This window comes from Geotrypetes seraphini, chromosome 1 (genome assembly GCF_902459505.1).
Source record: "Geotrypetes seraphini chromosome 1, aGeoSer1.1, whole genome shotgun sequence".
Classification (NCBI taxonomy): Eukaryota; Metazoa; Chordata; class Amphibia; order Gymnophiona; family Dermophiidae; genus Geotrypetes; species Geotrypetes seraphini.
Genome location: NC_047084.1, coordinates 277,276,426 through 277,303,441, shown reverse-complemented (window position 1 = coordinate 277,303,441; position 27,016 = coordinate 277,276,426). Strand labels below are relative to the sequence as shown.

At 44.9% G+C, this 27,016-nt stretch overlaps 1 gene segment (V, D, J or C); it reads left to right on the top strand.

Moving 5' to 3' along the window:
* Window positions 1-243: 243 nt before the first annotated feature.
* LOC117363957 lies at window positions 244-26,760 on the top strand. The segment is given in 3 exon segments: window positions 244-318; window positions 26,129-26,196; window positions 26,387-26,760. Coding segments are annotated over 2 exon segments (357 nt in total).
* The last annotated feature ends 256 nt before the right edge of the window (window positions 26,761-27,016 follow it).

The following is a 27,016-nucleotide window of genomic DNA, read 5'->3' as shown; positions in this document are numbered from 1 at the left end:
CCACTGGCTCCTTCTACTGTGCATGTGTGGCATGGAAGCACGGATCACGGATGCAGGGATCACGAAGATTGAAGTGCCCATGTGCGCTAAGGTTTTTATTATAGCAGATTTTTCTGACCTAAGGTAGAAAGGGAGGGAATTCCAAAGGGTTGGGGCTATGACTGAGAAATTCATGCTTCTGTGAGTGTCCTGAAAGATTTGTCTGAAGAAAGGGATGGTTAATAGTTTTTGTTGCATTAGGCGAAGGGTCCTCTGCAGGACATAAGAAAGCAAGAAAGCAGCCAGGAAGGACTGAAGACCCACAATTGAATTTCAAATGTAAGTAGATTAATTTGACAAAGGAAATCATATAGCATATTGGAGAATGTGTTCTAACTTTAAGCAGTTATAAGGAAGACAGTAGCTGATATTGTTGAAAGCTGATTAAGATAGAATTACAATTATATAATTTTGGAAATACTAAAAAATGTATAAAAATGTGTAAGCTATTTCTAGTTAGAAATGAATGAGCGGATCACAGTTGAAGTAAAGCTAGAAAAGAAGGTGAGACTACTCTAGAAATATGAGAATGAAATAAGGAATTGTCTATAATCACACCTAAGATCTTAGTGGATGAACGGCTCTCTGAAATTGGAATACGAGATACTGTGATTCAATGGTTCACCTCTTTTCTGAAAAACATCTCAAAGCGTTCTGCTCAATGACATACTATCAAAACCAATCAAATATGTGTTCCACAGGGGGCTCTACTCTCCTACCTACTATTCAATCTCTACATAGCTCAAAAATATCAAATACAGATTCACTCCTTCGCGGATAACATCCAACTGTACCTACCGCTAGGAAAAGCCCGTGAAGCCCAGATTGCAAAACTCCTAAACTGCTTCTCAGAAATCAAAAACTGGATGTCCATAAACAAACTGCAACTAAATGCCTCCAAAACAGAACTCCTTTGGATTCACAAAGAATGATGTCCCTTACTGTGTTGGAATAATATCTAAAATCTCAGCTTTATTGATACATTTTCTTTAAAATATTTTTTCTTTTTCTTTTATACATTCATAAAGTGCTCCATCAATGTGATCATTCGTGCGTGAATAACAAACTACAGTGGTTAGTCAGAAGACTTCATACTCTTCTTTACCGTATTGTCATTCTTCTATCAATGGGCTAAAACGCTCATTTATAGTCTCTCCTTGAATTGAATTTTGTTTATAACCACTGAGTGAAAGTGAACTAGTGCAAAAAGTGCTGTAGTGCTGTAAATTTAACTCCTTCGGGTTGCATTTACCCCCCAACTCGAGTTTCAAGAATGTCTTCGTCAGGAGGGGTACTTACTGTGTTGGAACACAACTACTATAATTGCAAAAGACCAAGTGTGCAGCCTAGGAATACTCCTTGATGGCAATCTGTCGCTTTCCAACCATATCTCCCAGGTGGTATCTTCCTCATATTTCTACCTACGACAACTCCGTAAAATAAGGAACTACTTTTCAGAGTCCGACTTCACTCAATTACTCTATGCCTTAGTACTGTCCTGCATGAATTACTGCAATGCGCTATTCAATGATCTCACAGAAAAGAACATACATCGACTTCAGTGTGTTCAAAATGCAGTAATCAGGCTTCTAAAAAAACCTCCATGTCCGCGACCCTATCTGCCAAGCTCTAGCGTCTGCTCACTGGTGACCCGTAGCTAAATGTTGTGTTTTCAAGGGCCTGATTCTAGCATTCAAATCCTTGCACGACATGGCACCGAGCTATGTTGATGGCTAAGCTTCCTCTGTATATACTGAACCAATCTCTTTGCTCCCAGGCAGAAATATACCTCAAAACATCCCCCTGGTTATGCCCTGCAACTGCAAACCGCCAAACAACGTTCCTACTCCTACTACATACCGAGCTACTGGAATCTACTGCCTCTGAAGATCAGATCCCTTGAAGGACTCAACTTTAGGAAAGCAATAAAAACATACCTCTTCACTTAACCCCTGCCCATCATTGATGGACTACAAAGATATGTACATTGGTACCAGAACCCATTATGTGGCACCTAAAGAAAGGAAATCTAACCTATAAACTGTCTGTCAATTAGGATAAAACTTGTACTGTAGAATAACCAGGGTAAACTATAACCAGTAAACTGTATATTAGTATTAGACTCTAAATATGTGTCTAGTTAGAAAAAAACTTATATCAGAAACATGTACTGAAATTATGGCTAATCTAGTGTAACTATATACTATGCATGTTAAATCTGTAACCTGTTCTGGGCTCTTTGGGGACAACAGGATAGAAATCAAAATAAATAAATATAGTATGACAGCAGGACACCATTACATCTGGATTTCTAATTGTTTTAAAAATGAGTTCTTATCTCTTATAAACTCCACACCTTCTTTTATTTTTTAAGTTTTCAGATGTTCTTATTGGTTTTGAGATTTTTTTTTATATGATTCTTAAATTTTTCTTGATATTTTTAGATTCTGAGATCCCTTCTGTGGCTGGAATGCACCAATGATGTCACTGTAACGCATTCTTTCGAATTATATGTATTCCACCACAGTTTAAACTTTTTAAATTTTTTTAAAAATACAGTGGTGCCTCGCATAACGGACGCCTCGTACAGCGAACGCTGCGCATAACGAACTTTTTGTCTTGCTCCCTATAACGAACTTCGTTTCACACAACAAAGTCGCCCGAGGGGCCCGGGGGGGGGGCGGAACTACTCTCGCCGCTTCCTAATGTGAGCCGGGAACAGCAGCACTCTCCTGTCTGAATGCAGTGTTCCATCATCTCCCTCCATCTTACCTTAGATGCCGAGTTTTCCGGCTTTCTTTTTCGGCCAGCCACACACTTTCAAAGAGCAGCACATGCGCGCATGCTCTGTTGTTCAATCTTCTCCTCTGACGCAACCGGAAACCGGAAGTTGCAGGAGAGGAGAACATTGATCAACTTCAGCAGCTGCGCGTGCACAGCTTTTTGAAAGCGTGCGGCTGGGTGAAAAAGAAAGCTGGCAAACTCTGCATATAAGGTGAGGTGGAGGGAGGGAAATGTAGGGCTGCAGAACGAATTATTTTGTTTTACATGTATTCTTATGGGAAAACAGGGCTGCAGAACGAATTATTTTGTTTTACATGTATTCTTATGGGAAAACGCGTTTCACACAACGAACGTTTCACATAACAAACTTGCTCCTGGAACGGATTAAGTTCGTTGTGTGAGGCACCACTGTAGTTTTAAGTTAATTTTTCACAGCATTTTAGGTAATGGATTTTTAAACATTTCATCATGATTTTTAGCAATTTTATTTTGAAAATTTAAACAGACTTTAGGTGTGTGGTTTTTAGCATAAGGAGTAGCCTAGTGGTTGAACTGCTGCCTCTTCAGGCAAAGGGTGTGGGATCAAGTCCAGGGCTGCTGTTTGTGACCCTGGGCAAATCACTGTCCTCCATTGCCCCAGGTACAAGAGTTCCACTGAGGTTTTCTTTTATTGTTTTAACTCAGTGATCATTATTAATGAACATTATTATTCATCAAACTTTCACTATTTAAGCCTGATTGTGTGCACATGCTGGCCTGTCTGTCATTTGACAGTGATTAGAAGACCGTGAATATGTTTCTTTACTCTTGGTTTAAATTTAGTAGGTTTTGGGGTTTTTAATCTTCAATAAGGCTCTTGGAACTTTGGAACATTATTAGTTTAGTTTGGATATGCCCTTGTTTTTTGGGGGTTTTCTTGGGATAGTATTGCATATTTTGAGTAAGCTGTTCTTTTGCATCAGCTAACTTTCATTCCTTGGGATTCATTTCTGATCCCAGCTAGGTAAACCATCCTTTAGAGACTTTGATATGTTTTTTATCCATATGCTTTTACAGATTTTGATATGTTTTTATATGGTCTGTGTTAAACAGATATTTTTATCCAGATGGTTTTATTAAAATCTGATTGCATTTTTAATGATAGTGATTGAATCTGCACACATACTTTGTTTTATTGCCACAGCTAAATGCCCCTGAAGCAGCCTTGTTTGGTGAAACACAACAGGCACTTTTCCTTGGAGCACCTTGAATAAATGTAATGTAATTTATTTCTTATATACCACTACATCCGTTAGGTTCTAAGCGGTTTACAGAAAATATACATTAAAATTATAAGTAAGAAAGGTACTTAGAAATTCCCTTACTGTCCCGAAGGCTCACAATCTAACCAAAGCACCTAGAGAGTAATAAAGAAGTGAAAAGTAGAGATAGAGGAAAAATAAGAAAATAAACATTCTAACAAGACTGTATTGAACTAAGTACTTTGGAAGGTAGAAGAAAGGAGAGAAAGGAATAGATGCAGAAGGAGGAACCGTTGAATAAAAGAATTCTGGAGAAATTTAAATGATAGAAATAGAACAAAACAAAAACAACTGGCAAAACAATGAATAAGATTAAAAATAATTCATAAACTGGAAAAAAAGAAAAATAAAACATTGTCTTCAATCCACGGTTTCAGCTTCAGTGATGAAGTGGAGCAAGTAAGTTTTGGAGGAACGATGACGTTCCCAGAAAAAGGACTTCTTCAGGTAAGAGATTTGGTTGATAGTCCCAGGATGCCCCGTGTCTCCTCCTCTGCGATGGTCTCCTCCATGCATTCCTCCCCACGACACACTACCCGTGCTCCAGTCGCTACCCTGAACGGCTGCTCCAAGGAGACTGCCCTAGATGAGGCCTATGGTGACTGTAAGAATTCCTCATCTGTGGAAAAGCTGCCCGGTGCTGATTTTGGTGTGTGTTGGTGCCGAGGAGCTGGGGCAGACAGGGAACCCCTGCTTTGTTGCTGCTGCGCTCCTCACAGCGCACGGATTGTGCGACACCGGCGAGAAACTCTGGAGAAAAGCCGGGCTGATGGACGCTGGGATTTCGGGGCAGAAGTTCTCAGACTCCGGGCTGGGCAAGCGTTGAACAGGCCGCTGCTGCCTGAGCCAGGTGCGCAGGAGACAGGTGGAGGCGGCGAAGAGGACCGCACCGACCATGGGGCGCCGAAGCTGGACACCGGGGGGCGAGTCCCCCGCTCCAGCACGATCCATCAAGCACATCCGGACAGTGGGTCTCGCGGGAAGCTCCCTCGAGCTCCTCTAACTGTAGGCCATCGACCGCAGCGCTGCATCTGCGCTGCTCTCGCTTCAGGTGCCCGGCTCGATCGCTGCCTCCGGCCGCCCACCCGAGATCTGCCACCTCCCTTTCCGCTCGTTTGCTTATTTATCCCCTACCCTTATCCAGGGCGAGTTACACATTTACATACAAAATGTAACAGTACAGTTTAAATTCAATACACATCAACAAAAACATCACCATAAAGCAAATACACCCATACATACAGGATATAAAAATACATGAAACATACATCATTGTAGCCTAGAAAACTAGCTTGCAACGTATCCTATCCCCCTACTTTCAACCAATACAACCTTATATTGCTCATGTCTTCCCAATTTAAACAGAGAGCGTACAACTGAATTCTGGGCTACCTGTAGTGCACACAAAACTGACTCTGGAACTCCCAGGAACACCGGACTACAATCATCAAAAACAGATCATGCCATCGACTGCAACACTGTCCTAAGCAAAGCTCTGTTTGTTTACCAGCAGTTTGTTAAGAAGGTCTTTGGGAGAAACCTGCCAAACATGGCAAGAGGGTAAGAACTGCTCCCTTCCCTTTTGGGAAGGCAAAGGTACATGAAAGAATTTGGAAGATAAGAGGATTCCATGTATTTCTTTTCCCCTTTTTTTCTGGAACTATACTTGTAGATTACAGAGAGAACAATTGTGGAGAACCTAGTACAGGTTTCTTGCAATACTGGCTTTTTTGGGGACTTGTGGTACACCCTGAATTTTAGTGGTTTAAAAAGGCTAGCTAATACATCTTAAGGATAGGAATAGAGAGCAGTGTACTAGGCTGAAGGAAGAAATTATTACAGACGGAACTATGTTATCTTACAGTTATTGTATAAATTAGGCTGGTGCCCCAAGGAACTGTTTGTAAAGGCCCAGCATTCAGGTTAGATTTGAATGCTATTTTCTTAAGACTGGCTATAATCCAGTGCAAAAAGAATTTTTTTGTTGATGTTGTTTTTTTCTGGACTTTCAATTTCTGACCTTTCTTTTTTCCCCTCCCCAAAAAATCACGAATATATGAAATCGCGATTACTGAAACCGCGAATGGGGAGGGGGGAAGTGTATTGCATATTGTTCAATTCTGACCTTTCTAATTAGATATCTATGAACTAGTATCTTTAATAAAGAAACTTATTTAAAGTATATCCAGGAACCAGTTTTGCCTGGCTAGACCAGTGTTTCTCAACTCGGTCCTGGAATACCCCCTTGCCAGTTAGGTTTTCAGGATATCCACAATAGATATACATAAACTTGATTTGCATACACTGCCTCCATTATCTGTTAATTTATTTCATGCATATTCATTGTGGATTTCCTGAACAGCTGATTGGCAAGGGAGTACTCCTGGATCGAGTTGAGAAACACTGCTCTAGACTCTCTGGTGATCTACCTCCTGTTAGTCCAGGTCAGCTCTTCTTATACACTGGACCAGTGGCTTAGCGAGGGTGAGAGGTTCTGGGGGTGGTGTTGCCCCTCCCCCATCCTCATCTCCATCCTCGCTACTTTCCCGATCCCCACTGCCTCGCATGCGCTCCCTTCCATTCCCTGTACCTCTAGTTATTCACTAGAGGTACAGGGAACTTCAACTTCAGTGTGCCCCTCTTGACCCTGTCGGCTCTCCCTCTGACATCATTTCCTATGCACAGCACTTGGAAGCGACATCAGCAGGACAGCCGACGTGGTCACGAGGAGTACGTTGAAGTTGTTAATTGAGGAGGTGAATAACTAGAGGCACTGGGGAAGGGAAGGGGGAGCACTTGGATGGTGAGAGGAAGAGGTGGGGATGTGGAGGGGCAGAGGGTTGCCAGAAACCCCACCATCAGGGCATCCAGGGCGAACTTATCCCCCACCCCACTTACTTTGCTGCCACATTGGATCATCCCAGGAGAACCACTGCTGTTTCAGAGACACCTAGACAGTTGTAATGGAATAGAGATTGTTGTGAGAGAACCATGAGACATAGGGAACCTTCCACTAAAGTGCACTAGATTCTCTATTTAAGATACTTAATTGCAGGAAATTAATGTGCAAACTAATGCAGCACCTAGTAGAGGGTATTCCCTGTATTCTCCATTACAGGTCATATGTCAATATTTGGATTAACATGTTATATCTGCTCCACATTAATACAGAAGCACTTATCCCCTGCATTCTATATAGGTCTCCCAAAGTTGGGTGTCCAAATTTGTGCATGCAAATTAATGAGTTGATGAGGTGTCAACAATAGCTAATTGGAGTTAACTGACATCAAATTTAATTTATTTGTGCATCTATAACATCTGCACCTATATTTTATAGTGCACAACCCAAAATGGGGGTGTGGCCATTGGAGTGGCATGGGTGGATTAAGGATGCTCTCAGAAATTTGAATATTATAATGTTACATAATACTTGGATTTGTACACCCAATTACTATCAGCACAGTACTTAGTGCTTAGGACAATTCTATAAAAGGCTCCCGCTATATACAGAATTGCACTTAGAAGCCATACACGTCATAACATTAGGACACACCCATTTAAGCCTAAAGGCCTGCGTCTAAGTTGTGAGTGGATCAGGTGTATTATGTAACAGTGTGCCTACCTTGTCAGAATAAAAACAACAGACTTTGGATGTGGATGTTCTGAAAGATGTTCTGAAAGATTTTCATCATCTCGGAAAATCGCGATTTTACGCGCCACTCTGCTTGTTTAAAGCCATTTTCAGGTTTTATGCTCAATGACACGTACATTGTTTTGCTCATATTTTCATCTTTGTAACCTACATCATCCGGATCCCTGAGGAAGGCAGTCTCACCGAAACACGGACCGTGTAGGGTCCGTCAGGACAATCATACGTGCTTTACTAATTCAGACTTTTATTTGTACTTTTATTGTAAAGAGCAAATAAAAATCATCTTTCAGAACATCCACATCCACAGTCTGTTGTTTTTATCTTTGGATTGTTTTTACTGTGGATAAGAACATAAGCAATGCCTCTGCTGGGTCAGACCTGAGGTCCATCACGCCCAGCAGTCCGTTCACGCGGCGGCCCAACAGGTCCAGGACCTGTGTAGTAAACCTCTATCTATACCCTTCTATCCCCTTTTCCAACAGGAAATTGTCCAATCCTTTCTTAAACCCCGAAACTGTTCTCTGCCCTATAACGTCCTCTGGAAGCGCATTCCAGGTGTCGACCACACGTTGGGTAAAGAAGAACTTCCTAGCATTTGTTTTGAATCTGTCCCCTTTCAACTTTTCCGAATGCCCTCTTGTTTTTTTATTTTCTGAAAGTTTGAATAATCTGTCCCTCTCTACTCTCTCTATGCCTTTCATGATCTTGTAAGTCTCTATCATATCCCCTCTAAGTCTCCTCTTCTCCAGGGAAAAGAGACCCAGGTTCTCCAATCTCTCAGCGTATGAAAGGTTTTCCATCCCCTTAATCAGTCGTGTCGCTCTCCTCTGAACTCTCTCGAGTAACGCCATATTCTTCTTAAGGTACGGTGACCAATACTGGACGCAGTACTCAAGATGCGGACGCACCATTGCCCGGTACAGCGGCAGGATAACTTCTTTCGTTCTGGTTGTAATACCCTTCTTGATTATACCTAGCATTCTATTCGCTCTCTTAGCAGCCGCTGCACACTGTGCCGTCGGCTTCATTGTCATGTCCACCATTACCCCCAAGTCCCTTTCCTGGGTACTCTCAGTCAATAACATCCCTCCCATCGTATAATTGTGCCTCGGGTTTCTGTTTCCCACATGCAATACTTTACACTTCTCAACATTGAACTTCATCAGCCATCTCTCAGCCCATTCCCCTAGTTTGTCCAAGTCCCTTTGCAATTCTTCGCATTCCTCCTTCGTCCGAGCTCCATTAAATAGTTTGGTGTCGTCCGCAAATTTTATTATCTCACACTTCATTCCTGTTTCTAGATCATTTATGAATATATTAAAAAGCAGCGGCCCGAGCACCGAGCCCTGCGGAACACCACTCGTGACCTTCCTCCAGTCCGAGTAGTGGCCCTTTACTCCTACCCTCTGTTTCCTTCCCTCTAACCAGTTTCTGATCCATCTATGCACGTTTCCGTCCACCCCATGGTTCTTCAGTTTCCAGAGTAGACGTTCATGAGGCACCTTGTCAAAGGCTTTCTGGAAATCTAGGTATATGATGTCTATGGGGTCTCCTCTGTCCATCTGTTTGTTAATTCCCTCGAAGAAGTGCAATAAGTTAGTCAGGCACGATCTTCCCCTGCAGAAATCATGTTGGCTGGATATCAGAAGTTCGTTTTTTTCAAAATGTTCATCGATGTTTTCTTTTATCAGTGCTTCCGCCATTTTCCCCGGAACCGAGGTCAGACTCACCGGTCTGTAGTTCCCCGGGTCACCTCTTGATCCCTTTTTAAAGATGGGCGTAACGTTGGCTATCTTCCAATCCTCCGGGATCACACCTGTTTTCAGAGATAGGTTGCAAATTTGCTGTAGTAGTTCCGCTATTTCCTCCTTTAGTTCCTTCAGAACCCTTGGATGGATTCCATCCGGACCTGGGGATTTGTCAGTTTTTAGTTTTTCTATCTGCCTGTACACATCATCGAGGCTCACTTCCATGGATGTTAACTTTTGTGCTTGATTTCCATTGAAGATTTGTTCGGGTTCCGGTATGTTGGTTGTGTCTTCAATTGTAAATACAGATGAAAAGAACATGTTAAGTCTTTCCGCGACCTCTTTCTCTTCCTTCACCGCTCCCTTCTGGTCTCCGTCATCCAGCGGTCCCACCTCCTCCCTAGCCGGCTGTTTCCCTTTAACATATCTAAAGAATGGTTTGAAATTTCGTGCTTCCCTGGCTAGTCTCTCTTCATACTCTCTTTTGGCTTTTCGAACCACACAGTGACATTCTTTTTGATACTTCCTTTTTGGGATCATTGGGTCTCCCTTTTTGTTCTTTTTGTGTTGTACCTTTTCAGAATACCTCAATCTATTCATGCTTCTCTCCTGGCCATGCCCGCTTTTGAGATTCATGAACTAAAAGTGACATTCACTACTTTATAAAATGTACCTAACAAGTTGTGCATGTAACTTCTAATTTGTGCCAATTAACATCAATTATTATGGATTAATTGCTAATTATCAGTGTCAATTGGCTTGTTAAACAATTAAGTTGAATGTGCAAATCAGCTGTGCACACCGATTTGCACATGGAACTTAGGGCTAGATTCACTAACCCCCGAGTCTGTCACTGATCCGTTCCCGATTGCATGCAGGCCGACAATTTCACAAAAGGCCTGCATGCAAGTGGGGATAATCGTTGATTCGCCACTCACCCACAGCCAGGATCACTAGAGATCCTGTCAGTAGTGACAGGAGAATCAGCCTCCTATCACTGCTGTCAGGGCTTCTGCTAACCTTTTGTTTTTTTTTTTCTTGTTTTTTTTAATAGGCCACAAAATATCAGGCCTATTAAAAATAATGAAAAAAAAAAGCCTACCGACCAGCACGGCTCCCCTTCCCCGGACACAGCATGGCCCACCCCCGACATGGCGTGGCCCACCCCCGAAACGGTACGGCCCGATCTGACACCATGTTAAAAGTTGGGAGCAGGACAGATGCTCAGTCCCTCCTGCTCCATAGTCCTCCCACCCATCCCCAACCAGACAAGATCAGACAGGACCACCTCCAGCCGGGCCAGCACCCCCTACCTCAAAGTTGGCAGCAGTAGGGGTGCTCAGTCCCTACTGTTCCATAGTCCTCCCACTCACCCCAACCAGACAGGACCACCGCCGGCTGGGCCGGGCCCAGCATCCCCTATCTCAAAGTTGGGAGCAGGAGGGGTGCTCAGTCCCTCTGCTCCTCCGAGTCCAGTGATGCATCTGCTTGGGCCTTAGGCCCCACCCTGGTGCATCATGTGATGCACAGGGAGGAGCCTAAGCCCTGATTGGCTCAGGAGCCTCAGGTTCCTCTCCCTTTAAGGAAATCCCTGATTGGCTCAGGCACCTCAGGCACCTCCAAAGGGGGGGGGGAGAAACCCGAGGTGCCTGAGCCAATCAAGGCCTTTGGCTCCTCCCTGTGCATCACATGATGCACTGGGGCAGGGCCTAAGACCAAGGCAAATGTGTTGCTGGACCCGGAGGAGCAGGAGGGACTGAGCACCACTCCTGCTCCCAACTTTGAGATAGGGGGGTGCCAGGCCGGGCCCGGCCGGGAGTGGTCCGATCCGGGGGTGGGAGGACTACAGAGCAGGAGGGACTGAGCACCCCTCCTGCACCCAACTTTGAGGTAGGGGGTGCCGGTCCGGTCCAGTCGGGGTGAGTGGGAGGACTATGGAGCAGGAGGGCCGTGCCAGACCGTGCCATGTCGGGGTGGGCCGTGCATCCCTCCTGACATATTCGCTTGGGTGGTGGCAGGAGTGAGTGGGCATCCCTCCTGCTATATGTGGGTCGCTGGGGGAGCCCTTGTGTTTATCAGGGGAGAGGGCCTTCGGTCGTTTTTTGACATGTCTGCCTGTCTTTTCATTTTTTTTATGGGGCAGATATTTTGCATGTGTAACACACGAAAATATCTGTGCCATGGAAAAAAAAATGAATAAAAAAGATAGGCAGGCCTCTCAGAAAACCTGCAGACCTGTCGGTACCTCAGTTACTGACAGGTCTGCAGCAGTCAGGTTTGACAATAGTAAAACTGGATTCAAAATAGCCAAGCAATTGTTAGTGAATCAATCGCTTGGCTATTTTGTATGGGGTTTTACTAATTTGCATGGGAGGATCGAGATCGGATCACAGCAGGCGTTAGTGAATGGGGTTGGAGGGAAATCTGGTCGTAAAGGGCTCGCAAACCGATCGGTACACGATCGGTTTGCTTAGTGAATCTAACCCTTATTCATTATATACAGCCCTTGGGGGTTAGTGTGTGGTAAGTACTGCACCTTCGCTTCCAAAATGCCTTCCATGTCCTTTTTCTATTCATGCCATGGTCCCTACAAGTGTTTAACATGGTTGCCCGGACAAGATGGCGGCGGCGTGAGAGCTGTTTGAGCTGGAGCCTGTATTACCTCAAATTTTTCCTGGTGTGATTTCGATCATGTCTCACACCAAACACAAAGGCGTTATTCGGGGGAACCTCTCCACACCCGGACAAGCGCTGATGGATCGGTTTCTAACGAGCTCGCCGGTTTTGGAAGGAGGGGGAGTTTCGCCGCTGTTGCACAGTTGGAAGGAGCCACTGGTGTCTTGGGCCTTGAAACATCGCTATCCCCCCCAACAGCTCGATTACCGCTGAATCCAGCGCAGGACAGCGCACGACGTGGGAGTGCCAAGAGCTTGATCAGCGCGGTGTCCCCAGATGAAGGGGGCCAAGACGCTGCCCGAATTGCTGAGTCGATATCTTTAGCAGGAATCGTGCAAATCAATTCCTCAGCGGCGGTTTTAGAAAACATATTGAAGACTCTCCAGAGACTTGAAGCAGCCACCACGAAATCAGCAAAAGATATCTCCAAAGTAGTGAGTAAACTTGAAGAGTTATCCACTTCTGTACAAAATCTTCAATCTGATACAACCAAAAAATTTGAAAAAGTAGATAAAGATCAAATCGTGCACTCAGCACTTGGTGCTCTACCCCTTGGTCCGGAAAACAAAGACACTACACAAGCGTTTTCAACTAGTGTGGAATTTATTAGGCCGCAGCCATAACAGCACTATTACATCACAACTGTCATCAATTGAGCAGAATAACCAATCAGGTATGACCACCACATGATCAGGTGCACAGCATATGCCTCTTCATCCTCTCCGAATGTGGGTTGCCGTAACAGCTTCCCCTGCTCGCTGGACCTATCCCGTTCAAGGATGTGTCCTCTCATCAGCAGTACGTTGCTGTGAAGATCAGGGCCTGGCCTCCCTGCCGTCCAAGCAAGGTGACATGCCCAATTTCCTAAGCAATGTAAAGGTGTATGTCGTTGACTCATATGCTGTGCTTACCCTCCACTACCCGGGATAGCGAAACCTCGCTTATCGCGGGTTCCCCCCAAGTGCTGTAGCTGCGGCCTATATGCTACCCACTGCATGGGTATGCAAAGGTACTGATAACTTTTCGTACTGAATCGCCTCAGTGTAATGAAATATACTGAAAATTATATATATGCAACCCACTGCACGGGTACATGCAACCCACTGCACGGGTACAGCGCTCCAGCTATATATGCCAAGGTACGGATAACTTCCTCAACTGATATTTGCAAAACTTCACCAACTGATATTTGCCAAGGTCCAGCTAACTTCATTGTCTCAGCTTACTCTCAGCTTACTCCACTTACTCCCAGCTTACTCAAGTTATATATATGCCGCCCACCCTATATATATGGCCCTGTACTGATGAGCCTAGCCAATGTAGAGCACATGCGATGTGCTGATAAGCGTTGCCAATTGCCAATGTACCGATGAGCACGTAATGTGCTGATAAGCGTTGCCAATATGCAATGTGCTGATAAGCGTTGTGAGGAGCACATGCAATGTGCTGATAAGCGTTGCCAATGTACCGCTGGCCGTGGAAGCCTCTGCTGTTCGAGCCGCTGATGTTGTAAATTGTTGATATTGTGCTGCCGTAGAAGCTGGCGCTGTGCTGCCGTAGAAGCTGGCGCTGCACATGTGCTGATAAGCGTTGCGAGGAGCACATGCAATGTGCTGATAAGCGTTGCCAATATGCAATGTGCTGATAAGCGTTGCGAGGAGCACATGCAATGTGCTGATAAGCGTTGCCAATATGCAATGTGCTGATAAGCGTTGCGAGGAGCACATGCAATGTGCTGATAAGCGTTGCCAATATGCAATGTGCTGATAAGCGTTGCGAGGAGCACATGCAATGTGCTGATAAGCGTTGCCAATATGCAATGTGCTGATAAGTGTTGCGAGGAGCACATGCAATGTGCTGATAAGCGTTGCCAATGTACCGCTGGCCGTGGAAGCCTCTGCTGTTCAAGCCGCTGATGTTGTATATTGCTGATATTGTGCTGCCGTAGAAGCTGGCGCTGCAGTTGAGGCCGTGGAAGCCTCTGCTGTTGTATATTGCTGAAATTGTGCTGCCGTAGAAGCTGGCGCTGCAGTTGAGGCCGTGGAAGCCTCTGCTGTTGTATATTGCTGAAATTGTGTTGCTGTAGAAGCTGCCGCTGCAGTTGAGGCCGTGGAAGCCTCTGCTGTTAGAGCCGCTGATGTTGTGGCACGCGTAGTCCTAGTCTTTTTCTGACTAGACGCTGAGGGCTGTATCTGAGCTGCTGTTTTGCTCGTGGCTTACGTTGAGCTGCTGGTCTAAAAGAAGTACTAACAGAATAGAGACAGTGAGGCTGGCTCTATAAATATGCATAAGATAGGCGTATAAGGACGTCAGTAACAAAGGCAGGCAAGAGAACCCGCTGGAGACCAGCGCGTTGCATAGCATATACAGATAGCAAGAGAACCAGCTGGAGACCAGCGTGTTGGTGCCACGTTGCATAGCATATACAGATAGCCAACAAAGAATATAATGGCCAATAGCAAATAATAGCCTGAAATAGCCTTTAACAGTAGACAAGCGCGTTGGTGCCAAGTTGTTGTTGTTGTATAGCATATCCACTTAGCACCAATTAGCATATAATGGCCTGAAGTAGCATTTAAATAGCATATACAAATAGCCAAATTAGCATAGCATGCAGCCTTTAATAGCATAAAATGGCACATAGCATGAAATAAAAGTAATTGCCATAATTAGCTTGAATGTCCTATACTAGTGGACGAGTTGTGCAGGAGAGTTAAAGTAAAAGCCAACTAATAGCATAAACTGTCAGTTAGTGCTGCCGCTAATAAAGTCTTACCTTAGTCGGGCTACCAGGCAGGGGCCCAGTGGGTGGTGCCTTCTGTCCCTTGGGTTCTAGAGATGCAGCGCATCCAACCCCTTTTGGCGGTCGGTAACCTGGCAGGTACGGGCGCTTCCAGCTCCTGCGGCGGACATTCCTTTCCTGCAGCTGCACACCGGGGTGTATAGAACCGGTGTCGGTATCCCCACGGGGCGCTTATGCAGCTGCCGGATGGCGGAGCACCGGGCCGCAAGCCGGAGTCGCTGTCGGCGGCCTGGGAGGAGGGAGTCGCCGTCCCCGAACGCCCGCGCCGCCCCCCACAACATGAAGGGAGTAGTTCGGCGCCGTAAGCCGCTAGCTCCAATGCGGCCCGCGGCCTGGGCAGAGGGGTTAGCCGTCCCCGAACGGCAACCTGCGGCCAGGGAGGAGGGAGTCGGCGGCCCTGAAAGCCGGCGCGGCCGACGCCGCGACTCCTCACAAGCCGCACCCTTCGCCCAGTCGCACGCCGGGAGAGCCGGCACTAGGAAGCCGAGCGGCAGGAAGGCGCGGCTCACCAAGGCTGGCGGACCCGCACGCATGTGGCGCAGCAGACCCGCGGCCAGGGAGGAGGGAGTCGGCGGCCCTAGAGCGCCGGAGGGCGACGCTCCCAGCAGCTGGATCATGTCGCGTTGTTATTGTGAGTTGTAGTTTGGGTGGCGGTGGAGCTATAGGGAGATGGGATGCTGCCTCCTTCTCCTAGCTCTGGATTCCAGATGTCAGCTAATGTGGTCTCTGAGCTCTCGAATGAAGCCAGTGTTGTACAGTAGTATGTCTCGGATCCATGAATCGAAGTCTAAGGGCAGGACCTGTGAATCGAAGTTCCCGCCGAGTGGATGCTGCCCCCATCTCGGGAGGTCCTATCCTAGGCTAAGCAATTGGACGATCTCATTTGCCCTCTAGCTTAGTGGGGTTAAAATCGCGGGCGGTGCTGAGCTACAGCTGAGATGTACGGCCGTAGAAACCGCGGTGGTAGCGCCTCTTTGGTGCTGGTGGCTTCTTCGGCACGGCGGCATGGATCGTGACTTGTGCTGTCGAGAAATACTTATAGAATGATACCGGCCTAAGGAGAGTGGAAACATGATTGTATATCAGCATGTCATGTCAAAGGAAAACAGAGCGGCCTCCAACTAGTGTCTTCCTTGTTTTATGAGGTAAAGTTATATAGCAGAAAATTAATAAGGAAAACACAGTACATTTGTAGGTTGTCGGCAGTCAAATCCAGTTGCAACAGCTATTCCCTATTGCAAGTTATAGTTAAATTATCGGAAATAAGAAATTTACCAATAAGATAATTCCGGAAATAAGAAAGTTATAGTTAAAGAAAATTCATTGAATGAAGAAATGTGATGAGTCCAGTGTCATCGCTGTCTCATTAATTGGAATAACTGGAAGGGTAAATGCTTTTAATATTTCTCATCCCAATGATAAGAATTATCGGATCATTAAATTAGCTGATTGGATAGATGGGAAGACTATAAATAACCCGTGAAGCATAACTTCCTCATCTAGCACAGCCCTGAAGGCAAGGTCTTATATTTTGCCCAGCGCATTGCAGCAGAGAAGTAGACTCAGGTAGCAATAAGGAAAGCACAGAATGGAGAGAATTACACTCAGATAGCAATAGGGGAATCACCGAATGCAGGGAATTGTCAAGATAATTAAATTTGTTGATCCCTCCACTTGCTATGGAAGGGGTCGGAACAACGTTTTCCCCACGGCAGCCGGGGCTGTCCCTAAAGAAACAGCAGCAATGGCCGTGCCGAGACCTGTGGCCGCGGCTGGCAGCCTCCCGGGTGCCCAGAGCGGTCAACCGCCATCTGCCTCGTCGGACACAGGCAGATGTGCAAATGCACTTTTCTATAGTTAAAAGAAAATTAGGACAAGTTCCTGGAGGAACAGCTCATGGCTGCCACTGAGACCGACATGGAGAAACCTGGGATTTGGCAGCACGGAATACTGTCACCATTTGGGTGCCCTCCAGATACTTGTGACCCAAATAGACCACTGTGGAAACAGGACTCCAGGCTAAATGGATCATTGGTCCGACCCTGTATGGCCACTCTCATGTTCCCACTCGGAAAGTGTACCCACCACTGTACCTGGTCCTTGGGACGTATATCCAGGCATATGTATAGACATGAATTTTTTTATTTTTTTTTTAAATTTTTAAATTATGCCGACACATTCTCTAGTACAGAGGGGCAGCTGAATGCAGTGGACTTTAAACCAAGGTGCCAGGGTTAAAATTCAAATTAACTATTATTTTGTAACTATGAGTTCCAAGAAGAGAAATATATATAAAATGAATCTGAATGTACTCGCTTCGGTGCAGGTAACTAATATATTTAGTTTCCGTAGGTATTTGCAGTTTCTGTACTGTGCACAATTTCCTCTCCTGCGTCCTCCCTCCGGCAGGTGCAAACCGGAGTGTCTTGGACCGGTGTCGGTTTCCCCACGAGACGCTGGTGCAGCTGCCGGATGGGGGAGTCCTGGCGGAGAGGGAGTTGGGCCGCTGCACACGCGGCCAGGGGGCGTGCCGCCCCGGAGCGCCGGTCAGATTCAGTCGGTGCCGCGAGCCGCTAGCCCCAACGCGGCCCGCGGCCTAGGAGGAGGGGAGTCGTTGGCCTTGAGCGCCGGTCGCTGGTTGTCGGCGCCGCTGGCCCCGACGCAGCCCGTGGCTGGGGAGTGGAGTCGAGGACACCAGCCAATTTTTTATTTTTTTTTTATTTTTTTTTGGGCAACACAACTTTGTTTTCTGGTCTTTTTTTTTTTTTTTTTGCTCTTTCTTAAATTTCTCTTTCTCTCTCTCTCTGCTTCTGGTGAGATATTGCTGTTGCCTATGGAAACCATTTTAAATATTCATGTTTTAATTAACGGGATTCATTGCATGAACTTTATGGATAGGTAGCGACCCAAATCCCCCCTCCTCCCCGCCGAAGTGCTCAGGGGGGGGGAAGGACACCAGCCACGCGGAGCGGGTGAGACCGCCGTCTCGCCACGGCCGGAGATGGGCCTCGCAGCTAAAAGAAAGAAAAAGGAGAAGAAAAAAAAAAAGAAAAACAGGCCGCGTTGGGGCCAATAAGTGGCTGGTGCTACAGTCCGAAGAAAAACCCCCGATCCGCTCACACGCGCCCGAGCGGCTGGGACACAGCAAAGGGCTCCGTCGGAGACCGCGGCCGCGTGGCCGCCAGAGGACGGAGACCCCAATCCCTCTTTTCCCCACCGCCGGACGCAGTGAGTAGGAGTAGTCGGCTGGCGCTACAAGGCCGAAGACCACCCCGATCCACGCCCACGCGGCCGGATGGGAGCTCCCGGCCACAGCGGTTTTCGGCATAGACGGGCCAGCGACGCTCCTAGGCCACCTGTGCAGTGTCCCTACCCTGTTAATGCCCCCCCCCCCAGCGCCGAGAAGCCGGCTGCCAGAGGTCGGAAACCCCAATCCCCCCTCGCACACAGCCGGATTGCTCAAGGAGGGGAAGGACGCCAGCCACGATGAGCGGGTGAGACGGCGGCAGCCATACTCTCCTTTCCCCCCCGGCGATACAGGCAGTTAGGGCAGGCATGTTCGGGGCCCGATTCTCCTGCTCCTATGTAGCAGCGGCAGCTTCTTCCCTTCAGTGCAAGCTGGCACTGCACTGTGGCGTGCAGCCCTCAAGGCGCTGGGCCTCCCGAGACGCACCACCCCACAACCCCCATTCCCGTGGCGTATGCGGCGGCCCTTTTGAGACGCTCTAACCTCGCAGGAACCGAGGAAGAGCCTCGGCGGGCTCTAGCATGCCGCGGTTCAATAAGGAGTCGGGGTGGGTGCGACGTGACTCCGTAGGAGCCAGTGCACGCCGGGAGCAGAGTGAGCCCGTGAAGCACATGGGGAGACAACCTGCAAAGTAGGAGGCATGCTGCAGCGATCCCCCCTCCGCTCCCCAGGGCGGCTCCCACGTTCCAGGCCAGTCGCTCACAGGACACAGGAGCCGGAGGCGCCCCAAAGACGCCCTTCCAGGCTCCATCTCTGCGGGAGAGCTCCTGTAAGTTGAGAGGCAGACAAAATGTTGCTGTAGTGGGTGAGCGGAAAGGGGAAGCCGCGTCCGCCTCGTGTGAAGCCGGATCGAAAGGGGCGACCTCCCCTCCGCTCACCCTAATCTATCCTACCCCCCTTCGCCCCCCCCCTGCACCTAGCCGATTGGCCCCCAAGGCTTCGGCCGATTTGTCATTGCTCCTCCCTATGTGGTTCGGAGCTTGTTCTATTTCATCGTTGCAAGCAGCTTCTGCTACTATGGTCAAGGATAGAATGTTTCTTCAACGTAAAATTGAACAATTAGAGAACTTCAATAGAAGATTGAATTTACGTGTACTGAATTTTCCTAAACTAAGTTTGACTGCACCAATTGATGTCTTTAAAAGATATTTAATGGAGATCTTAAAAATGCCTATTGAATTGATACCACCGATTAATAAAATATATTTCTTACCAAAAAAAGTGGAAAATTCCTCTCCTAAGGAAATAGACTTAAAAAACTTAACTGGTCTACATGAAACATCACAGGATGAAATTCTATATCGGGGCACTTTGTTTGTCTCATTTGTGTTTGAGCAGGACTTAAACATGATCATGAAAATTTTCTTTCGTTCCTCCCAGAGTTTATTTCAGGGGGAAAAGATATGGCTTTTCCCCGATGTAACTAAGTCCACTCAAGAGAGGAGAAAGTTATTCTTGAGTATGAGGGAGGAGACAATTAAAATAGGTGCTACCTTTTTACTTAGTTACCCTTGTAAATGTTTGGTCAAATATCAAGCAACTTCATAGTTTTCTGGATGAGAAAAAGTTGATTCATATGTAGAGCTGTATTTAGGATTGTACCAGAAAAAGTCATGTTAAGCCATTTTCTTTGTTAAAATTATGTATTGTTGGAGATCTCCTTATCTCTTAGGTTCTTGTCTTAAGCAGTGTTTAGTGGTCTAAGAAAGAGTGATTACACTTCTCCCTCCGGATTCGTGGGAGATAGGGGCAGAGCCAGACCGCGAATGGTGAAAAACGGCGAATATCCGGCTCTGACCCATCCCCGCCTCCCTCCCGCCTTCCCGGCCTTACCTGGTGGTCTAGCGGGCTTTCGGGGCAGAAGCGATCTTCCTACGTTCCTGCCCCGTGCAGATCGCCATTAGGAAATGACTGCTGTGAGTTCCCGTAGTATCTCGAGACTACGACGGGAAATCCCTACAGCTATTTCCTAATGGTGATCTGCACAGGGCAGGAGCTTAGGAAGATCGCTCCTGCCCCGAAAGCCTGCTATACCACCAGGTAAGGCCGGGATGCCGGGGGGAAGACTTAAAGATGTTTTTTTTTTCTTTTTTCCCCCTCCCCAAAAAATCGTGAATATGTGAAATCGCGATTACTGAAACCACAAATGAGGAGGGGGAAGTGTATTGCATATTGTTTGACTTTGTATTGTTTAAAATTCTTTTTCTGAATGATTTTTACCTATTATTATGCAATTTATTTATCTTCTTTTCTGTTATTTCTCTGTGTTAATGTAACAAGAGGATTCTTGTATATGTATTATGAAATTTATAAAGGAATGAAAAAAAAAAAACATGGTTGCTCTTCCAGATCATATTTGAATGGAATCCAGTCTTGAAGAATTTAAAAGTCTTTTGAAAACATTTTTGTTTATGGATGCATTCTGCTGGCAGACTAATAATTTTGATCAGTGCAGGCCTTGTGAGGATTAATCTGAAATTTGGAGCACATAATCAGTTTTAAACCTTTTCCTTTACATAGTTTTTACTGTTGATTATATAGTTCTATTTTCTGATTTATTTATTTATTTTAAATATCTTTACTGTTTGTAATCACAGAGATGTTTTGCCAATGTGGTATATCAAATATTGAATAAACTTGGAAACTTGGAAAACCCCTGTAGATAAATATACTGTTTTGCTTCCTCTCTGATGCAATAAAATGAAAACATTAGGCAATGCTGGGGTTAATTCATCACACACTTTGCTTTTTATTTTGTTGTATTTTTTCTACTTTTGACACCAGAGCGTTTGTGAATTGAATATTCCATGTTGTATAACAGTAATTGTAGGTAATAAATACAAAGTTGATGTTATAACCGAGGCCATTCCAGGGGCTTGTCAAGGCATCTGCCTAGTCAGGCATCAGAGCACGACAGATCATTAGGGCACTAATTCCAGTAACTGGTGATGTTGCCACACACAAAATTCACACCATCGGAGCCAACTTTTCAAAATGAAAAATTACTTTTCCCTGGATACAGTCAAGGAATTTATTCAATATTAGAGGTGCTCAAACACCCACAGAGTTGGCTCCTATGACTCACCCTGCTGTCAGTAGATGCTGCCAAGATTTTCCAGCATCCAGTGAAATTATGGAGAAATCGCACCAGTGTTACAGTAGTTCTTCTTCAAATTAATAGAACTAAGAACAAACTCCCCCCATTTACTGAGCCGCAGTTGAGGTTTCTACTGCAGGTAAGAGTACTAAATACTCCGAAACTCATAGAATTCCTATGAGTGTTGGAGCAGCGTTGGAGCATTTAGCGCTCTGGACCATGGTAGAAAACTATACCACAACTTAGTAAAAGATGGCCAATGTTTTTAGTATCAACACTAGATGAAGGCTAATGTCTTAAATCTTGGAGCTGAAACCAATATTTTCTATAACATCTCCAAGAATACTCCTCTATATATATTCTCTACTAGCTGATGCCCCGGCGTTGCACGGGTATTTAATTATAGCAATAATACTGTAAATGCATTCAAATACAGATACTTTATAGTGGTGAATGAAATTATTTTTTTACAGCTTTATAAAAAGTACAATATTCAAATTGAATACAATACAACTAACACAAAACTTGATTATAAACAACATTTTTAGTTTCACCTCCAGGAGCAAGAACATATAAATTTTTGGGTGAAGAGACCCCCAGAACATAACACCCCAGGTAGTGAGGGATCTGCATACCAAGTTTCGTTCAAATCGGTCAAGCCGTTTTTGAATTACTGTGAGAATGGCAGCTTTTTACTTTTTTTCCATTGACATGAATGGGTGAAATCTGATATTCTGTTTGTAGCTCTGTCCACGTGTGCAGGTGGGCCGCGAGACCCCCAAAACATATCACTCCAGGTAGTGAGGGATCTGCATACCAAGTTTCGTTCAAATCGGTCAAGCCGTTTTTGAATTACTGTGAGAATGGCAGCTTTTTACATTTTTTCCATTGACATGAATGGGTGAAATCTGATGTTCTGTTTGTAGCTCCGCCCACGTGTGCAGGTGGGCCGCGAGACCCCCAGAACATATCACCCCAGGTAGTTGGAATTACTGTGAGAATGGCAGCTTTTTACATTTTTTCCATTGACATGAATGGGTGAAATCTGATTTTCTGTTTGTAGCTCCGCCCACGTGTGCAGATGGGCCGCGAGACCCCCAGAACATATCACCCCAGGTAGTGAGGGATCTGCATACCAAGTTTCATTCAAATCGATCAAGCCGTTTTTAAATTACTGTGAGAATGGCAGCTTTTTACTTTTTTTCCATTGACATGAATGGGTGAAATCTGATTTTCTGTTTGTAGCTCCGCCCACGTGTGCAGATGGGCCGCGAGACCCCCAGAACATATCACCCCAGGTAGTGAGGGATCTGCATACCAGGTTTCATTCAAATCGGTCAAGCCGTTTTTGAATTACTGTGAGAATGGCAGCTTTTTACATTGACATGAATGGGTGAAATCTGATGTTCTGTTTGTAGCTCCGCCCACGTGTGCAGGTGGGCTGCGAGACCCCCAGAACATATCACCCCAGGTAGTTGGAATTACTGTGAGAATGGCAGCTTTTTACATTTTTTCCATTGACATGAATGGGTGAAATCTGATGTTCTGTTTGTAGCTCCGCCCACGTGTGCAGGTGGGCCGCGAGACCCCCAGAACATATCACCCCAGGTAGCGAGGGATCTGCATACCAAGGTTCGTTCAAATCGGTCAAGCCGTTTTTGAATTACTGTGAGAATGGCAGCTTTTTACTTTTTTTCCATTGACATGAATGGGTGAAATCTGATGTTCTGTTTGTAGCTCCGGCCACGTGTGCAGGTGGGCCGCGAGACCCCCAGAACATATCACCATAGGTAGTTGGAATTACTGTGAGAATGGCAGCTTTTTACATTTTTTCCATTGACATGAATGGGTGAAATCTGATTTTCTGTTTGTAGCTCCGCCCACATGTGCAGATGGGCCGCGAGACCCCCAGAACATATCACCCCAGGTAGTGAGGGATCTGCATACCAAGTTTCGTTCAAATTGGTCAAGCCGTTTTTGCGTGATCGCGGCACATACACACACACACACATACATACCTCCGATTTTATATATATAGATTAACTGCTATTTCACTTCAGATATTCATATATTCATAAATGTTCTTCACGGATCTCAGAACCACCCTCCTCCAGCCGTTATCAGTGCATTTTCTAAACGGGGAGGTTCTTGGGTGTATATCTCCTCACTGGTCCTTATACATTTTTTATGAAAAAATTTTTGACTTTTTATAACTTTGTTGTATTGCTTAAGTATGTACTTCTCTTTATGAATAATACAGCGGTAGGACCCGACATGTTTCGCATCCGCTTCGTCAGGGATCCATGCTGTGTATGAAACAATATAATATCAGTAAAGATGTATATTACTAATATCCTACCGTGAAACCACATATTAAATTGTCTCTATTGTTCTCCTACTTACCAAAACCGCTAACATCCACCCCGCTCTAAATTTAAACTGCAAGATGGCGGCGGCGTCTTCACTGACACTATTTCAATAACTTATTACGTGAGACCAACCCCCTTACGTTCGCTGCTACTAAACCTATCATAATCCAGTCTGAATTTAAAGGGGAACCTCCTGAACCAAATTTAGAAACTTCAAAATAACGTTTGCCTTTAAATTTTCATGTTTAAACCCCTTGGGTCCACCGTGTTAAGCCGGTGGATCCAACGTTGTTCTTTTGCGTTTAAAGCTACCTCACTGTTACCACCCACCCTGCCCTCACTTACACTATCAATCACTCTCCACCTTATATTCAGATACCTTATGGTTCTGCTCTATCATATGTTGAACCATCGGAGCTTCACTCTTTCTATTGGTTATACGTGATTTATGTTCGTTTAACCGAACTTTAACCGGTCTACTAGTTCTCCCTACGTATATCAGTTCACAAGGGCATATAATTGTGTAAATCACGCCTCTACTATTGCAATCTGTGATAGATCTAGATTCTATCCTTGTGTGTTTACCCGGTACCTCCCAGCTTTCACCCTCTATTGCACAGGTGTCAAAGTCGGTCCTCGAGGGCCGGAATCCAGTCGGGTTTTCAGGATTTCCCCAATGAATATGCATGAGATCTATGTGCATGCACTGCTTTCAATGCATATTCATTGGGGAAATCCTGAAAACCCGACTGGATTACGGCCCTCGAGGAGGGACTTTGACACCCCTGCTCTATTGTGTTCTCACACCATTGACATTTCCCACAGGATTGGTGCCGCCCCTATATATTTTCCACATAGTCATGGTGTTTCTTAAAATTTAACAACTGCCCAATGGTTCTGCCTCGCTGAACAGCTATCATGGGAAAATCATACAAACAAGAATGTAACCTCAATATGTGCCAATGTTTTCTCATGATGTTTATGAGCAATTTTGTAGCCCCTGAGAAAGGTATTACACATATGAGGCGTTCTTCCTCCTCCTTATTTCCCTGTTCTTTGATTAATAATTCTCATAATAATAATTGACATACCGGGATCTCAAATACGCTTTCTTTAGCGCTCCCTTTGGGTACCCTCTTGTCAAAAATCTATCCTCTAATATTTCAGCCTGACGTTTAAATTCAAGTAATTCAGAACAATTCCTCCGAATCCTAAAATACTGACTAATGGGCAAATTCAATTTTAATTTCACCGGATGATGACTGGAGAAATGTAAGAGAGTGTTCCGGGACATGGGTTTTCTATAAATAGTGGTAGAAAACCCCCTCCTGTGTGCGTGTCACAGTGAGGCAGCTTTAAACGCAAAAGAACAACGTTGGATCCACCGGCTTAACACGATGGACCCAAGGGGTTTAAACATGGAAATCGAACGGCAAACATTATTTTGAAGTTTCTAAGTTTGGTTCAGGAGGTTCCCCTTTAAATTCAGACTGGATTATGATAGGTTTAGTAGCAGCGAACGTAAGGGGGTTGGTCTCACGTAATAAGTTATTGAAATAGTGTCAGTGAAGACGACGACGCCATCTTGCAGTTTAAATTTAGAGCGGGGTGGATGTTAGCGGTTTTGGTAAGTAGGAGAACAATAGAGACAATTTAATATGTGGTTTCACGGTAGGATATTAGTAATGTACATCTTTACTGATATTATATTGTTTCATACACAGCATGGATCCCTGACGAAGCGGATGCGAAACATGTCGGGTCCTACCGCTGTATTATTCATAAAGATAAGTACATACTTAAGCAATACAACAAAGTTATAAAAAGTCAAAAATTTTTTCATAAAAAAAGTATAAGGACCAGTGAGGAGATATACACCCGTGAAGCTCCCCGTTTAGAAAATGCACTGAACGGCTGGAGGAGGGTGGTTCTGAGGTCCGTGAAGAACATTTATGAATATATGAATATCTGAAGTGAAACAGCAGTTAATAGAGAATATATAGAGAGGAGTATTCTTGGAGATGTTATAGAAAACAATGTTTTTAGTATGACATTGTTAAGCATAATAATAAAAAATCAAAATATGAGCATACTTTGATTTATGGAATAAATGGCTTATTTGATAAGCCTCATACTATACAAACAGTAGTTTTCAGTAAATTTATTTATTTATTCAATTTTCTATACTGTTCTCCCAGGAGAGCTCAGAACGGTTTACATGCGTTTATTCAGGTTCTGAAGCATTTTTCCTTGTCTGTCCCGGTGGGCTCACAATCTCCTGGGGAGAACAGTATAGAAACTTAAATAAATAAAAATAAATAAAGAGTCTGCTTTGCATATTCACACCCAGGAGACATTTCACTAATGCTGTGAAGATTTATAAATGTTTCTTTATGGTTTATTAATCTGCAGCTGCCAGTCAGGAAGAATGAAAGTATCACACGCTCAGTTCCTGTGGTTCCTGCTTCTCTGGGCTAGAGGTAAGAATGTTAAGTTTCTCTTGATTCAGATTGAAGGTACTAACCAGAAATATCTACTCAAACTTCAAATATAATCTTCTTTTATTTCATGAAGTAGTTTTCTATTTATAAACACTATCATAAATTATCTAACTTTAAACCTTTTAATAACCCACTAATAAATGAACATATTTATCATTCTTTTTTCCAGATTCCAGTGGAGAGAAGATGAGTCAGTCTCTAAAAATCTTATCTATGCCAGAGTGGGACACAGTCACCATCAGCTGTATAGCCAGTGAAAGTGTCAGCAACAATGTAGCTTCATACCAACAGAAATCGGAACAGGCTCCCAAGCGTCTTATCCATAGCACTTCTACCCGTGCCTCTGGGATTCCAGAGCGTTTCAGTGGCAGTGAGTATGAGACTCTCACAATCAGCGAAATTCAAGATGACGGTGCAGACTATTACTGTCTACAGCATACCGTGGCCAATCCAGGTCCCAAACCCAAAGAGTAGCAACCTTCCATGCTAGCAATCCATGCTTCCCCCATGTCTTTCTCAACAACAGACTATGGATTTTACCTCCAGGAAATTGTCCAAACCGTTCTATGCTATCCGCTCTTACCACAACCTCTGGCAACGCGTTCCAGAGCTTAACTATTTTCTGAGTGAAAAAATATTTCCTCCTATTGAGTTTAAAAGTATTTCCCTGCAACTTCATCGAATGTCCTGCAGTCTTTGCAATTGTTTTAATCATCTTGGATATACAGAAATAGCGGCAAACAAATGTTGTAGGTGATTCACTGATTCTCTGTTGTTTCTGTATTCACTGATTGCAACT